Raw genomic sequence first — 16,675 nt, forward strand, 5'->3', positions numbered from 1 at the left:
CCCACTACCGAAAATAACGGTGCTTAGACAGTGCCTTTCTGGGAAATTGCTCAGGGGCAGCGCAGTGCTGTCTCCTCTACCAGAAGTCCCAGTGCCTATGAACTGTCAGCCCTCCTCCATTCTGGAGTTAAGAAAGGCTCTGGGGTTTTCTCCAGTAATCGGTCTGGTAACTTTTAGAGCAGGGCAGGTTGTGCCATTACATCTTTCTAAATGCTCTTTTCAGTAAATTACCATGCTCTGGTAAACACAGTGTTGAAATGAGAAGTATGGGCTTTTTAAAGGCAATATTTTGGAATGCTCTTGGAAAGCAACTGTGGTTCACACTGGATGGTATGTGGAATTAGGACCCCAAGAAAATTATTCTATCACAGATCAGTTTAAATTTTGTTAAAAATAATACCCTTTGTTTTGCAAATAAGACTTACAACTCACCTTGTACCCCAAAGGACTGATTTATAAGGATACGTAAATTGGGGTTTTTTTTTTTTAAACCAACTTTAAGTGGAAATGAAAGTAAAACAAAAACTGGGCTGCAAAACAGAGCTAGAAATGATACATACACTTAACCTATTCTTCCTAGGGGCGACACACAAAATTAGTTTCTAGAGCCACACAGTGGGGCATTCCAAAACATCTTGAATTTACTTGCCTATGGGCTGTGGGGGTGGGTGTAATTTAAAAGGTCATGAAGTTCTAGAATAAGAGAAAATATTACTTTTCAGCACTGACAAGCTACCATAACTTGTAGTTAACGTTGTCTATTTATATTGCTTTTTAACGTGAAAGTAATATGCATTTGGTTAAGGAAGAAACAAACTGTACCAAAGCATACATCACCTTCCTCACCTCCCAAAACTCATGAGGAAAAAATCCCTTCTGCATTGTTCTTCCAGAACCTTACCATGCACGTACAAGTTTTTTTTTTTTTAATCCCAAAGTACCTCGAACACTCATTATCTTTTAACGGCAACGTAATCTGAGAGAGATGGAAATTCCCATCTTGAAAGTGCATCAAAAGGCCACAGCTTCTCTTCTTCCGCGCAGTCAAAGCGGAAATTGAGTGCGGCGAGGCTGGCGACCTAGGCTGTGCGCCCACCGCGCCGCACTTGGACACTGGCCGGGTTAAACCTCCCGCCTCGTCCGCGCGCCACAGGCCAGCCCCGCCCCCTGCCGGAAGTGGCGGATCGGCGCCTATCATGCTTCCGGCCCTGGGGTGGGACAGAGATCAAAGTGACGCCGGAACCAGAACCTCACACCCTCGGGAAGTGGCTCAGCGGCAAGGGAGAGCGGCTGTGCGGTGCGGACGGTTTGAGTGCGACAAGGACGTCGGGCGGTAGGGACCAACGAGAGCGGCTGCTAGGGCGCCAGCCTCCACAGGGCTCCAGCCGCTGGCATCCCGCTAACCTCCCACCCCGCAGCGCAGGTACGCGAGCGCTGCCTGCCTCCGGCCGGTGGTGCACGCCTTTGGCTGCTTTTCATCCCGGGCTGGCTGCTACTGGGCTAGTTAGCCATCGCATAGTAATATTTATTTGAATTGAAAAGTTAAAATCCTATTTAGCTGGTTTTGACAATGAGGGCTTTTGCAAATTATGTGGCGGACATTTCCCATAAACTGGAAGTCACAGTGGCAGCTCCGAGGTTTGAATAACAATGTATTTAAAGCACATACATTAATTATTAGGCTAGAAATATACTTAGCAATTCAAGCTGATAGAAAATTTAGCCGTTAACCTGAGTTAGGGGGCACCTGCTCCCCCTACATGGGAGAATCTCATCAACACCGTGCGCTTATCATCGGCCACTAAAGAGGCAGTGGCAGTATGGGTCTCTGTGCCTACCGGACAGGCTAATCAAAGCTCGACAGTCTAATGCATGAACTTTTCCTATGCATCGGCTATATTTTGTATCTCAGCATTAGCACGTTTCACTCTCAGATATAAAACCAAAGCGTAAGGTTTGCCTTTGGTCCTATGAAAGATAAGCACTTGCTCTAGGTCCGTGTCCTCCATTATCTTGCACATGTTTGGCTTTTCACCAGTAACCCAGCTTCCTTTGGCAACAGTATTACCTGGGAGTAATCAGAACATCTGCCCAGTTATTACCTGTAGATAATGGTGAGTGAGCAAGCCAGAGCATGGCAGCTCACACAGATCAGTAGCTATACTCCTGAGGCATCCTCCCTATTCAGAATGGCTGTACTAGTGACTTTCATATTTAGCATGCATGTCCAACAGCAGCACCTCCATATAGGATGGGATGAGCATTATCCCATCCAGTGTCAGGATAGTTATACTGCAAGGTTCTAGCAATGAAACCTTGGAAGAAGCTAGCCATAAAGGGACTACTGACCACCTATCCTCCCCCTAAACCATATTTTGCTGCCAGCCCCACCCCAATTCAGTCACCAAGTCCTGTCTGTCCCTTATGTCTTCTGAATCCTGTCTTCCATCCTCATGGTCCCGCCTCCAGCCTTCCACTGTAGCCTTGTGCCCTTAAACTACAGCTGGGCCAGAAAAACTGTTCTCCCATATAACACCTCCCAACTTGCCTAACCTTTCCAAACTGGGTTTCCTAAATGCATGTTTGCTCTTTCCTGTGTTTAGACCACTTTCCCATTAACTGAATCACACCAAGGTTACCTGACTTGTCTGCTCAGGTAATAATGGTTCACTTACATGCTGGTTACTAAGAGCGAAACACAAAAATTTAGTAAATGCTTTCCATCTTACTTAATCCACACAATCCTCAAGTAGGTACGTTTACCTAAATTTAAAGATGAGAAAACTGGACTAAGCCTAAGTCACACAGCTATTAGGTTTAGATATAAATTTCAAATCCGGCCTGAATCTTAAGACACTGTATTTACACATTTCTGTACCTTCAGTGTCTAGAAGGCATCGAAGCTTCCCTTATTATAAGTCCTCCAAAAGACATTAAAGGAAACCCGATTTTTACCTTTCTCCACCAGTACCAACAGATGTAAATGATCCAGTTATTAGCTTATCCAACTGAGTGCCTTCCTGACACCTTTAACTCTCCATTATACAAATCAATTACATTTCCTCCCCTGTCTTTCCTTACATTTGACAATCCCCAATATCTTCTGAAGGCTGTTATGACAAATTAGTCTCACAGAAAGTCATAGTTCCCAGCCCATTCATGATCCCACAACACAATACAGAAACCACCCTCTACCAAACTAAACATGTAAGTAGAGTTTTAGGAGGCTTAAGTAAGTGCCATCTTAACTATTCTTTGGTCAGGGTTCTAGACTGCAAGTTCTATTATGGGTCAAAAAACTTTCAAAATCTTGGAAAACTATACCAAATTATAATTTACCAGGATCTAAGAGGGTCCTATCTGCACACAAGCATTGCTCATCTTCTTGGTTTTGCAGGAGGTAACAAACCCTAGGAAACCTGATTCTGGTTTCTGGCCTTTAGCATTCCCCAAATTTCTCTATTAGATACATTTCACGCTGGAAGGAAAATCATTAGCATTTCATGACGTTATTTCTTTGAACATTAAGACTCCTATGCACAAGGACCCATAAATCCTGACAACTGCTTTCTAGAATCCAAACCACTCTGATGTGTAAAAGCCCTGGTGTGTTTAAAATTCAGACTGTTGGGCCCCATTCCAACATTTTGATTATGACCAGAATGGTTTGGTCCAAGATGAGGAAGCCAGGTGGAAGAACCTTAAACTGACGAAGTAAGTTCCAAAGAACCACTTCTATCCTACCACTGACCCATCTTTCCAACATGACTTATCAAAATCTTGTAAAGATCATGAGTTTCCCCCCTTGACATGGAACAATTAAGGGCACATTGTCCCACTCACTTATAAATTCAGAGCATACAATGCCAATAGGCCTTTCAATGGTATGATGGCACCAACAGGTATCATTCTCACTTTGTAAGTGAAAAGCCTCAAATTAGGTAACCAGCCAAGGCCTTATTCTAAGTGTTGGTGCCATCTCTTCCATACTTTGAGGGGAGCTGGTGGAAGAGCCCAGGTCCTCACACCCTTACTCCTAGAACCTGTCAGATGGGTTTCTGTACAGGTAGGGAGGTAGAAGTGCCAAAGAACCCTCACTCAGACCAGAAGAGAAAAGCACTTGTTATCATTTAATGAATCTCCCACCACGTGGCTTCAAGCTACCAGGACACAAGCCCCACCGACACCCTTAATCTTCTCCTCAGCTCTTCTGCTGAAGAATTTGGCCTTCACGATGACAGGCTGCTTTGGGAGCTTTCCCTTCCCCAGAACTTTGTAGTAACCCTAGAAGAACAGAGAAGAGTGTTTATAATGCACCGTGGCAGTCACCAACTCTGTGATGGGTACGAAGAAAAATGCCTACCAATCCACTCCATCTAGGGGCCAGGGAGAGCATGTTTCTGATCTGGGCACTCCCGGGGGCACCGACTGCCCTCGCCAGTGAATCAAGACCAGCAGATTCTCTCCGAGGACTCTAGCACACCAGGACAAGAGCTGTCAGGATGTGACTCTAGTCTCGGGCAGAGCTCAAACGCTTTCTCCTATTCAATTACGACTTGATAAGCAAAAAAGGAAAATCACATTTCCAGCAATGCTCCAAGTCATGGTCATCAGAATTGCTCAAAGAAGAGGCTGAGAAAGGGAATTTTAAAACTTTACTGAAAGGCCCCTCAGGATTCCCACCACCTCCATACCCACAGTGGGTAAGACTGACACAAGGACCAGAACTCCTAATGATATACAAAAATACTTTTTTTTGGGGGGGGGGAGCGGGGGTTCTCTTCAGATAATGTTGGGCCTTAAATAACAATTGAACATATTAGGATTTTATTCTGTAAGAAACATAAAGGGTCAAGGGCTGTGCCTCATGCAGTCTTGTGTAAAACAGACCAGAGCCAGCTGACCTAAATTACTACCAATAGTTCAGGTGAGAAACCCGTACAAATCAGGGCACTGACACTAGGAATAAGATAACCGATCGGAAAACGTTCAAGTGAAAAATGAAGTAAATGAACGAGGAAGTGGAAGAACTACTCTTCAAATGTTTTGCGTGAATCACAATTGAACAAGAGTTCAATTTTGATCAGTAAGTACCCGTGGAAATGCTACGGAAAGTGGAACTGTCTAGTAGGTATCTGGGTATAGACTTTAGGTGCAAGCATATTATCCAGAATTTTGAAAGGCAAAAAATATTCAATTCACTCACCGATCGCACCACATCAATGATAGGAGCAGCTCCAGTCTTGTTCTTGGCAGCATTTACCCGTGTCTGCTCACTGACCAAGGTCCACAATTTATCAAGGTTGACAGTTGGGCAGAAGCTCTGGTTCCTCTTTAAGTGGTAATGCCTCATACCAACTTTCCCAAAGTATCCTGGGTGACTGGGAAAAGAAGGCAACCGTTTCCATTACCTCACTCCAACTAAAAAGCTATGTTTACCATCTCCACCCCATTACAGTGTAAGTTGTGCACTTATGCAGAAGAGTGACAAAGCAGGTACTCCACTTCTTGAATAAAACAGATCTTTAAAAAGCCACCAAAGACTATCGGGTGGAAAAGACTAGCCTTATTTCACAGAACCAGAGTAAGTCACTGAGAAAGTCAGAGGCAGTGCCAAGACTGGGATTCAGGTCACTTGACAGCTTCCCCACACTCCTATAACACAGGGCTCCTAAACAAATAGTTAAAACACAACCCCGCTAATTTGTGGGCGTTAAACGGATCTAACAGTTGTGTAAGTCAATCTGATGCATGTCACTAACCCGGTGACTGACTATGCCACGAGGGCCACAGCCAGTGAATAAGGTCAGCAGTTTCTCTTCGAGGACTCTAGCACACTAAGGCAATAGCCGATACCCAAGCGTGACTCTAGCCTCGGTGACAAGTTCTCAGTTCACATCAAATATTAACTTGACGAAACCCAGCCACAGGCAAGGTTTCTGAGTGGTAAGAGCCTTGCTTCCCGTTGAAGATGTTCTTAACTACCTTCTACCCCTAAATCCAAAGCTGTCAGTGTCAGTAAAGGCAGAGTCCGAAAAACACTCACTATTTGTCGAAGTTGATCCTGTGGTGATGCATGCCACCAGCATTACCGCGGCCTCCCGGGTGCTTCCGGTGTTTGCCTGCAGGAACACAAAGCTACATGGCTAAAATAGCCTTCTCCAACCCCTCGATATTACTTCTCGCAAAAGCACTTCCCCATACCTCTGTGCCTTTGCTTAATACCCCTCTTCCAGCAATGCTGTTCCTTCAAGACTCTGGGATAATCATCACTTTGCAGCGTTCCATCTCACAACACTAACACGGTACTCCATAGCTTCAACCAATTCGATACTGGACCCCGCTCAATTTCCAACACCCCAACTGACGTGAAATTCTCTAAAACTGGAGTACTAGAGAATTCTCAAAGGTAAAGCCAACAGCTAACGATCAAATTCAATCCGACTCGACCGCCAAGAGCTCTAACTAACCCACTTCTCTAAGTTACCTACTTCCTGACAAGCTAGCACCATGCAGAGATAGCCCAAGAACGACCAGGATGTGGAGACAGTACTTACCGATGCGGCCGTGGCCGTGGCTCACGTGCCCCCTAAGTTTCCGGGTCTTCCTTAGTCTGGATGGCTGTGTGGGAAAAGGTGCTTGGTGATAAGGCCTACGGGAAGAGGGGCAAGGGGCGAAGCTTGCCAGTCTGTGAGAGGCCTATAGGCCTGGGGATCAAGGATCTGCTTTGTTGCACCTTCAGCAAAGTCGAGGTTACGGCTTGGCCCGGGGCCGTGCGGCCTCATCAGGGAGGCACCCAGGAACCCCGGACCGCGTGTCTCGAGAAACCGAACCGCAGGATGAACACGCGGCCCCAGGCTCCCCGCCCCGCCCCGGACCCACGCCGGCTACCCCGCCCTGCGGCTGGCCATGCGCGGCCTGGAGGACCGGGCCAAGCTCGGGAGTAGGTGGCTGGGGTGCAAGGTGAGTAAAGATCGCGGCCTAGGCCAGCAACTATGGGGACGCATCAGAAAAATCACCTACCATGTCAGCGACCGAGACGAAAAAGGAAGGGCTCTGCAAAGTCTCGCGAGCTATCGAGCTCGGGGGCGGAGCCAACGCCTCACTTCCGGTCCGGAGGCCGGGCCGCGGGCGGAGCTTTTTTGGCGTCGCGGGTCTTGAGCTGCTGTGGGTTTTGTTGTTTCCACTTCCTGTGGGGTGAACTCTCCGTCATAGAGTTGTTCCGGAGGCTGCGGGGGCGGAGAGCCTTCTCCGTGCTGTCACGCGTGCGCTCGGGCTCAGAGGCGGAGCGCTGGCGCGGAAGGCGGGGCTTGGGACGCTGTCGTGCACGCAGCTGGGGTCCAGGTGGGCCGGGCGCTTTTCCCGGGGACACGGCCGAAGAGCCTGCTGGGGCCAGTGTATTTCTCTGCTGCTCACCAACCGCCCCATCCTGAGCAGCCCCATGCGTCTCGCTGTGTTTTTGGTGGTCGGCTCGGCTCGGGCGGTAGCGGTTGCTTGCTTGTCCCCTGGCCGCAGTGAGAAACCGCAAGGTCCTGTTTGACCCTGTGTGCCCACCCGATGTCTCTTCCTGCTCCCTTTATTCCTGCTCCCTTTAAAGTCTTTCTAGATGTCTCTACCACCTTCCGGGACCTTCTCGCCCACACTACTGAGTGGGCTCAAGGTCTTCCTTTCTCTTTTGCCCTTGTGCTATCGTCCCGGTCGTCCTCAGTTGGAACAACCTGAGTTCAGGGACCTCTACGCCTGGTCGCTTTAGGGTTCTTTATTCTCCAGACCCTGTAAATCTTCTACCCGCCACATTTTAACTTTCACTGCAACCTACTTGGCATGCCCGTGACCCCCTCCTCTCCTGGACCAGAGAACCCCTGCTCAATCTGGACCCTATGCAAGGGTCTCCTCTTGTAATACTTCTCTGACCCATTCAGCCATAGTTGCTCACCTCCCCCCACTGTGCCACCTCAAAATCTAGTACAGAGCTCTTATGTAATTGTTGATCCACATTTGTCTTTCCTACTAGACAAAATTTCTTAAAGACTGGAGGATTACTTTCTTTTATCCATGGACTCCTAGCTCCTGGCATGTAGTACATGTTCAACAAGTGATCGTTCAGTGAATGAGTGCACCTACCCTCACCTCCCTTTCTAAACTAAAGTGCAAGAGACATCCTTTCCGTCTTAAGTCTCCGCCAATGTTCAAGATCACATTCCATCAGTCACTCAGTGTGTGTTTGGGTGTATTTTCTGTGCCTTGTTCCCTTCAGCTAAAATACATTTTAGCTAAAATATCCTAAATTCTCCCTGTTTCTATTTATTACCCTTGCTCTTTCCTTTTCAGCCAAGCTCCCCAAAAGAATAGTCAACAAATCCTGTCCATTTGCTAGCTTCCCATTCATTGTTTCATCCGCTGCAGTCTAGCTCTCAGCCCCATTATTTCAATGAAATTGCTCTTATGGAGGTCATCAATTAACCAAACACTGAACTGAATGTACTCTTCCTCATACCACTTATTCTTTGTTGTACTTTACCCATTTGACTTCTTTTTCTAACTAATCTCTTGCCTTCCTCCTATCTTTCTGGCTACTTCTCTGTCTTCCTTTCAGGTTCTTCTATATTTGTCCACCATTTAAGTATTGGTGTCTTCAGCCTTCTGTCCTTGCCTCTCTTAACTTTTCATAGTACACAGTTTTCTTGGGTGAACTCATCTTGGGTGGCTTCAATTCACATCTCTGTTGCTGAGCTCCAGACTCATATATTCACTTAATTTCTGGTTAGTATCCCTTGGACATTCTAAGACATCCTAGATAGACATATCCAAATACTTTGATCTTCCCGGTTCTCTGGTGTCTTCTTTATTCTGTAGCTTGGTGAGCAGCCTTGTCCACCCAGATAGTGATGTCAGGGAGACTTGAAAATTGTCCCCAAGCATTCTTTTCCTCTAATACACTGTCACCGTGTCTTTTTTTCTATACCTGTCTCTCAAATCTGCTTTCTCCTTTTTAGCCCTCGTGCCATGGCCTTCATTAAGGCCCTCATCTGGAGTTCGGCACCCTCCTGTGATCACCCTGCCTGTATTCTAACCTTCCTCCAATCCGTCCATCCTTCACACCTCTGTCAGTTTGATCTTCCTAAAACATGACTCTTATCCTTTCACTTACTTGATCAAAAAGTGTGATAGCTCCCTATTACCAGCAGAATACAGCCCACTTGCCTTTCCAAACTAACCTTGGCTTCTTCCCTGCACAAGCTTTCTACTGCAGCCAAACTTGGTACATCCCTTCTACCTTTTTTCCTGTGCTAGTGCCATTTCTCATGCCTGGAGTGCTCATCTTCTTTCTGACCAGATGTCCTGAAGCTTCCTCAACCTTTAAGCCCTACCTTACATTCTGCTCTTCCCAGAACACTCCAGCCCACAGTGAGAATAACCAAATACACCTTGCAGTTTACAAAATGTGTCTGCCTGAGAGGTCAACTCTACTAGTCCCATTTTATGAATGAGAGAGTTGAGGCACAGAAGGTTGACTGACTTGCCAGAGGCTGTAGAGCTGCTAAGATATAGAGCCTGGGCCTAGCCTTTAGTCTTTTTTCTCCAAATCTCCTGCTTTTACCTTAGCATCTCCTCCCTCTCTGACCTCACAGCATTATGGGCTTCATCACTCTTTCAGTCCTTAATCACATACTGTCTGTTACCAGCAGAAAGAGAGGCCTTGAGAGTTGGCGGCAAGGCCTAAGAAGAGATCGTCCTCTATTTGACATCAAAACTGGCCAGTAAGTGCACAAGTGATGAGCTGAGCTACTTAGAAACTACCCTTGGGAAGATGGTCTGTGAATGGAGGTAAGCTGGGCAGAGTTTTGGGAATGAAAGGTTACCTTTAGGTGTCTAGTAAATAGGGACTGAAGTAAGGACCAAGACTGCCCAGGGCATGGAGGTAGAGTCTGGTTGATGGGACACTGCTTCTGTATAGTTTTGTCAGGTTCCTTGGTTACAGAGGGGCTGCATCCTATCCTTCAGGCCATCCTTCTGAATGGAAGGCCTCCCTGAGCGGACTAGTACTCTGTGTTGGGTTCTGTGCTCACCTAACATTCTCCTCATTGGTGGTTTGATCTCCAGGGTAGGGGGAGTGCCCTGGACAGTTGTCTGGTTTTGGTTTTCTAGCCAGCTCCCTCTTCTTCCCAAGGAAATCATGTAGCTTTAACATAAGGCTCCTGTGGGATTTGTCATTGTGGGTCGGCCAGCTCTGAGAGAGCAAACAAAGCTGAATTCTGTATATACAAAGTTAAATAGCAGCCAGACATGAGGCACTAGGTGATTTGTCCCTCCTCACCACGCACACGGGGCGTGATGGTGGACATGACCCATAAGAGGCCTCTTTCTCTGTGGCATCTCTTCTGAAGTAAAACATGGCCTTATGACATCTCAGACATCTGGGCTCCCCCAGAGGGTCAGGGCCTCAGAAAATGCCTGTGAAATGAGCAGAAGGGAGAGGATGCCAGGCAGCAGCCTGGTGAGGCAGGTATATGCAGTGCTGACCTTTTTGCTCCCTCAGCCCTCTCTCCAGGTGGCCTTGTAAACATACTGCCACCCTGAAGAGGGCCCTGTGGTCCCTCTCTCTTCCTCTCCTCTCTGGGTGCCTGATTTCATCAGCAGTCCTTCAGACAGCAACAACAGCATGGGTGCATCCAGCCTTGTTTTCTTGCTCTCCACCTTTAGACTTGGACATTTGGAAATATTATGTTGCTTTCCTTTTTCAAGTAGAAGATTGTTAATTTAAGATGGGAAGAGTTAGGATGTCGTTTCTAAGTGAGAATTTGAGAAAAACTCAGAAATCCAAATTTACTTCAGAAAGAATTTTAAAACTTATATGTAATAGAAAAGACAGTAAAACATGAAAGAAAATTTTGAAAAAAAAAGTGTAAACATCTCAAATTATAATACCTTACAATGCTGTTTTCATGTCTGAATATTACCTTTCAGTTTTTATTTACATCTAGACATAGCTATCTGCAAAGCTGATGATCATAGTATGCAAATCCTTTTGTCTTCTGCTTCTTGTTTAATACTATTACATTTTTTCTGTATCACTACCCAGTATCCATGATTATTATTTTTAACAGCTGAAGAGTAATTTATCTTCAGCACATACTATAATTTACTAAGCCATTTTCTCATGTGTTTTGTTTTCTTGTTCTCATTGTGTTTTTTGCTATTGGAGAAAATGATGCAGTGAACATTTGTGTATATGTGGCTTTTTTCTTCTTCTGTTGAATAACTTGTCTAGGATAAATTCCCAGGAGTGAGATTGCTGTATTATAGGATATAAACATTTTTATGATTCATTTTATGTTGCTATATGTGTATATATATATATATATTTTTTTTTTTTTTTTTTTCCAAATGGATTTTTCCTTTGGGAATTTACACCTGGATTGTACCTGTGCGAATTTATGCACCAGCAGCATGTATAGTTTCCAATTTAAACTACACCAGGTTCAGGGTTTTTGTTTGTTTTGTTTTGTTTTTGCTTTTATCAGTAGTTTTTGATATACAGCAATATGGCATTTAGGGGAAAATTCATAGGACCACACAAGGTTTTCTTCATTACAAAGTAAAAATAAATATAACTCGAGAACTAAGAGTTCTTCCTTTCTGTGCTGGATAGATTTTCAAAAGTCTCATTATACTACGTGGCAAATGCTTTCCTCACAGCTTTGTTGGAAGCTAGGATGGAAAACCCCGCTGCCATTAAACTCAGAATAGCAGAATGTGAAGGGAGGAATGCCAGGATCTTTGAGGGCAGTTCATCCAATAGCGCAACAAATTCAACTGCTCCTCGGTTTTAATTTAATTTTAGATGATAAAATTCATGGAAAGAACACAAAAATTTTGGTTCATTTCCTACCTCTGTTTTCACTAGCTGAATGATTTTGAACAAGTAGCATATTCTCTTTGAGTCTTAGTTTTCTTGTCTGTATAGTGAAAAAATACTGAGATTCATTTGTTCATTTTAGAAATATTTATTGAGTGTGTGCTATGTTCAGGCACTATATATAGGTGCCAGGCAAAGAGGGGAGGGTACCATGGTGAGCAAGAAAGACAAAGTCCTGCCCTAGGACTGTGTCTAAAACAAATAGTGAACAAGTAAACGAACAAATAAATAATGTATCACATTCAACACAGTCTCGCATTAGAGTAGGTGCTCTCTCATTACTTGGTGTTTCTCCCTCCCATTTTTTCCCGTAAAATGTATACTATTTTGATGATAATTTGTTCTGTACTACCCATGCAAACAATCTTTGAAATTCTAACTCCCAATGTGGCATGCAATGACCTGCTCTGTTATTCCTTGGCAAGGTTACAGAAACCCAGTTAATATCTCCCTTCTCTCACATCTGGGTGTGGGATATTAAAGGAGGTGGTTTGTAAACAAGGTAATATAGATGTGGTTTCCTGTGCGTCCTTCCAGTCTTTCACCTGATGTTTCATTTAGTTCAGGTCTCTTCATGACTTAAAGCAGAGCTGATTGCTGGTATATTTTGTTTGACTCACGCTGTTTTCTTATGTTTTTTTAAAATTTAATTGGTTGCCAACGTTTAAAAATTTAAATAAAAATCCGGATTTCTGGTGTTTTGAAAAAACTAAGATTTGGCAACACTGGACCCACAGTCTTTATATGGCTGGCCCCTGGAGGCATTTGAATTGGCTACTCCTGGCTTAAGTACATTCTGCCAAACTATCCCCTTCGCTTTCCCAGGTCAGGGGAGATAGATAGGAAGGAGAGGGAAGAGGTAAGTTATGGTGAGAAGGAGGAAGGGGATAAAAAAGAGATCATTTGACCTTCCCCCCTTCTCCTTAAGTCAGAGACCCATTGCTGTGCCTTTAATTTAACCTTTACCCTCATAGAGTTAATTCAATTGCTCTTCTAAGACAGAAATGAAATACTTATTTCTTTATATTCTTACCCTGGGTAGTGCCCACTGGTTTGGAAAGCTATGCCACGCCCCCAAATGCCCAGAATTGTTTTTCAGAGTCTAATGCAGCAGTTCTCGAAGTGTGGTCTAAAGGCCCATCAGGGGTCCCTGAGACCCTTTCAGGGGTTCCACAAGGTCAAACAATTTTCATAGTAATACTAAGATGTTATTTGCCCTTTTCACTGGGTTGACATTTGCACTGATGGTGCCAAAGCCAAAGCCAAAGATGAGTCAGTGTGTTCTTCACTGCCAGGCATTTGCTTGTAAAGAAAAGAAAAGAAAAAGAAAAGAGCCAGTTTCACTGAAGAATGTCCATTTTTATTAAATTTCAATTCTTGAATACAAGTCTTTTTAATATTCTATGTGAAGAAATTAGAAGTATGCAAAAAGCACCTCTGCTACTTAGTGAGGAGCTAAGTAGGAACTTAAGTGAGGAACTGCACTTGTGCTATTTGAGTTGCACGCTGCACTAGGCTTATTATTATTATTATTATATTATATTATTATTATTATTATTGTAGAACAATAGTTTTTATTTGAAAGAACAGCTGACAGACAAACTGTGATTATTCAGGCTTGAGAATTTGGCAGATATTTTCTCAAAGAATGAAGTGAGCCTGTCACTTCAAGGAAGAAAACTGACAGTATTTGTTGCCAATGATAAAATTTGAGTTTGCAAAAAAAAAAAAAAAAAAAAATTTGAGTTTGCAAGCAAAAATTAGAATTCGGGTAAAGTTATAGCTGCCTCCACGAGTTTGACAACTTCATAATAGTTACAGAATTTTCTGATGCAATTAGGGGTGATATTAAAGAGTGTGATTTTTTTCTATAATGAAACATGTCAATATTTGGAGCATCTGTGTAAATCATTGAACCAATATTTTCCAAATCACCAATGCTTGGTGTTGTAAAAATTATGCCTGAGTAAAAGAGCAGTTCAAAGTGTAAGACAGACCGGTGGATGTTAATATAACAGAGTAAGAAAAGTTCATTGGTGTAGTTTCAGATTCCACATTACAACTAAGTAAGTTAAGAAACTACCACTTGTTAAATTTTGCAGTAGTATCAAAGAATATCCACAATTATCTGATAAGGCTACTAAAATACTCTTATCTTGTCCAACTGTATAGCTGTGTGAGGCTGGATTTTTTTCATATACTGTAAACAAAACAACATGTAACTGCAGAAGCAGGTATGGAAAGCCAGCTTCTATTAAGTCTTCTGTTAAGCCAGACATTAATGCAATTTGCAAAAAGGGGAAAACAATGTCACTCTTCTCACTAAATTTATTTGAAAGTAGTTAATTTTTCCTGAAAAGTATGTTATTCATGTTGACTTGTAATAGGTTTATTGTTTTTTAATGAATTAATATTTTTAAATTATCTCAGTTTTACTTTATAATACGGTAAATGGCAGTAGCTATAACCACATAAACAAAATCTCTTTGGGGTGCTCAATAATTAAAATATGTAAGGCAGTTCTAAGACTAAAAGGTCTGGTATTCTCAAAGTCTAGTGAAATAAACTCTACCACATTTAAACCTTCTAAGAGAGATTGCCCTCACCTCGCCTACTATGGCTGCTGTCTGGGGAATAACTGCCCTTAGAGCCTCAGAATGAACTAGAGGGGAGAGCCCCCCCATTGCTTTATTTAGTGGCATCTTGCTGGGCCCGCAAGAAGCCTGGTCTCCCCCAACCCCGTCGTCCTTTGTCCTTAATGGGCTTGGCTCTGAAAGACTGTGGATTGAAGTGAAAGTTCTCTCAAATTTGCATAATTACAGAGCTCTGGATTTGAATTAAATGATCTTTGGTTTTTTTCTTAAATAAGTACAAATATAAAACTCGGTGCACTCTTTCTGCTCTTATACAATTACAAAACCTAATACAGTTTATAAATTATAAAAAACCAAAACAATCAAATTAACAGTGTTAGTTTCATTTGCAGATGGTGTGTTGCTAAAGGAAGCTGTCACTACAGGTTAAGTGTGGTGCACCCTGATGTGGCTAAGTTTAGCAAACTTGTGCCACAGTGATGGTGCCCCACTTTCCCTCCCACCTTTGTCTATTCCAGGTACTGTGAAACATTCATCATTGCGTGCCATAATCTCATTTTAGCTTCATGTGGCAGGAGGGCATCATCTACATATTGTCTGCTCCTTTCTCTTCTCATTAGCCTGACACAAAGTAATACTGCTTGGTAAGAACTAGATCCTAACTCTTAACACTGCCTCTAAAATCTCATCATGATGAATATATAGATGATCCAGAATATTTATACTTTAAAAAACTCATCAGAATGAAACACTAATTTAAAAATGTTGGTGGAGAGAGCTCCTGAGGACATGTGTGTGGACCTCAGCTTGAGAAACATTTCAGTTAAGAGTATGGAGTCTGAAATCAGAATGACCTGGATTTGAATTTGAATTTGAATTCTGCTGTTTACTGCCTGTCTTTGTGCAATTACCCAACCTCTCTGAACCTCGGTTTCCTCATCCTGTCTCTGATGGTTTTATTTAATTTTTAAAAATATCATAGTCCCTATCTCCAAGGGTAATTGTGAGGATGGAGATAAAGTATATAAAGCACCTGGTATAAACTTGGCATTTAATACATTTCCTTCTCCTTTCCAAAATGAACTCTTGGATCCAGCTTGTCCACTAATAAAGAGAGGCACAGGTAGATCTGGGACACTTGAAGGCAAACAAACCCTGTAATAAACACACAACCTGGCAGACCCCTCCAGGCTTTGTTTTCCACAGCAGAGATGCTGGACTGTCTTTTGGGCCCAAGTGAGAGGTTGAGTCTGTGCCCTGTTGTAGGGCATGAGCCTCCAGTTCTGGAGAGGGACATAGCCTGGACTTCTGAGGCCTTGGTCTCTGAGTCCTTTCTGGCCTGTCCAGGAGTATCTGTCTCCCCACAGAAGCAAATCACTCTGCTTTGTGCTTCACTTACAGGTAGTGGAGCTTGCTCGCTCGACACACTGCTTCACGCTTGAGGATATTAATGGAAAAGCCCCGGTTCTGGGCACGTGCATGGGCATGGATATAGGTGTGAGCTTTACGGGGCGACCTCTAGTTGACCAGAAACACGGAAGTGGACAGATAGAGGCGGTACTGATCTGCTCATTATGCCGGCAGGACGTGCAAGATATAGGTGCCTGGCTCCTACCCTGTCAGCATTTGCTCTGTAAGGACTGCTTCCAGGGCTTGATCCAGGAGCTAGGGCAGGTTGCTGGGCTTCGTGGGACTGTCCCAGATGGCAAGTACAAAAATACCACAGGTTCACCTCCTTCCATATAACAGGTCTCTTCCCATTTCGTAGGTACTGAATTTCAGGTGTAGAAAGAATCAGAATGTAAGAGCCCAAGGGATACTCATTGCTGAAAGCAATTCTTCAGGGAATCTGTGAGACAAAGCAAATCCTCTTGATGCTTAATATATGTTTTGTAAGCTGGGATTTTTCATGTTTGGGATTTCCTTAAATTTGTAGCAGGCTAAGAAACCTGGGAAGATTTTGATTCAAGGTTTGGCTGACTCCCCAGAAGGAGAGGACATGTCCTGACCCACTGAACTTCCAAGGCAGGGGGAGAATGGCTGGGCGCTCCTAGGGTCAGTCAGGAACAGATTTTGAACAGACTCGCACTGACTAATGAACCATTCAACATCTAAGCCACTCCCTCCTCCAGCAGGGAGGAGCTTCTTTCTGTCTTTCTTC

General features: G+C 43.8%; 2 protein-coding genes and 2 non-coding genes across 4 annotated transcripts in view; 1 reads left to right on the plus strand and 3 right to left on the minus strand.

Moving 5' to 3' along the window:
• Positions 1 to 4,109: 4,109 nt before the first annotated feature.
• On the minus strand, positions 4,110 to 7,104 carry RPL27A (ribosomal protein L27a). Its single transcript, XM_024756999.1, has 5 exons — positions 7,024 to 7,104; positions 6,558 to 6,621; positions 6,047 to 6,122; positions 5,207 to 5,381; positions 4,110 to 4,284 (listed from the first exon to the last, which is right to left on the minus strand). The coding sequence occupies exons 1-5, from the start codon at positions 7,024 to 7,026 to the stop codon at positions 4,156 to 4,158; spliced, it is 447 nt and encodes a 148-aa protein (XP_024612767.1). The 5' UTR covers positions 7,027 to 7,104; the 3' UTR covers positions 4,110 to 4,155.
• On the minus strand, positions 4,393 to 4,521 carry LOC112407720 (small nucleolar RNA SNORA3/SNORA45 family). Its single transcript, XR_003004815.1, has one exon. It is a non-coding gene; the product is annotated as a small nucleolar RNA SNORA3/SNORA45 family (small nucleolar RNA).
• On the minus strand, positions 5,750 to 5,879 carry LOC112407721 (small nucleolar RNA SNORA3/SNORA45 family). Its single transcript, XR_003004816.1, has one exon. It is a non-coding gene; the product is annotated as a small nucleolar RNA SNORA3/SNORA45 family (small nucleolar RNA).
• A 2,592-nt stretch (positions 7,105 to 9,696) lies between the features above and the next one.
• TRIM66 (tripartite motif containing 66) overlaps positions 9,697 to 16,675 on the plus strand; it is a 57,482-nt gene continuing 50,503 nt past the window's right edge. Inside the window, exon 1 of the mRNA XM_024756994.1 lies at positions 9,697 to 9,828. The gene's annotated coding sequence lies outside the window, so the exon portion shown is untranslated. The remainder of the gene's footprint in view (positions 9,829 to 16,675) is intronic.

The sequence above is a fragment of the Neophocaena asiaeorientalis genome, unplaced genomic scaffold (assembly GCF_003031525.2).
Source record: "Neophocaena asiaeorientalis asiaeorientalis breed wild unplaced genomic scaffold, Neophocaena_asiaeorientalis_V1.1 scaffold504, whole genome shotgun sequence".
NCBI lineage: Eukaryota > Metazoa > Chordata > Mammalia > Artiodactyla > Phocoenidae > Neophocaena > Neophocaena asiaeorientalis.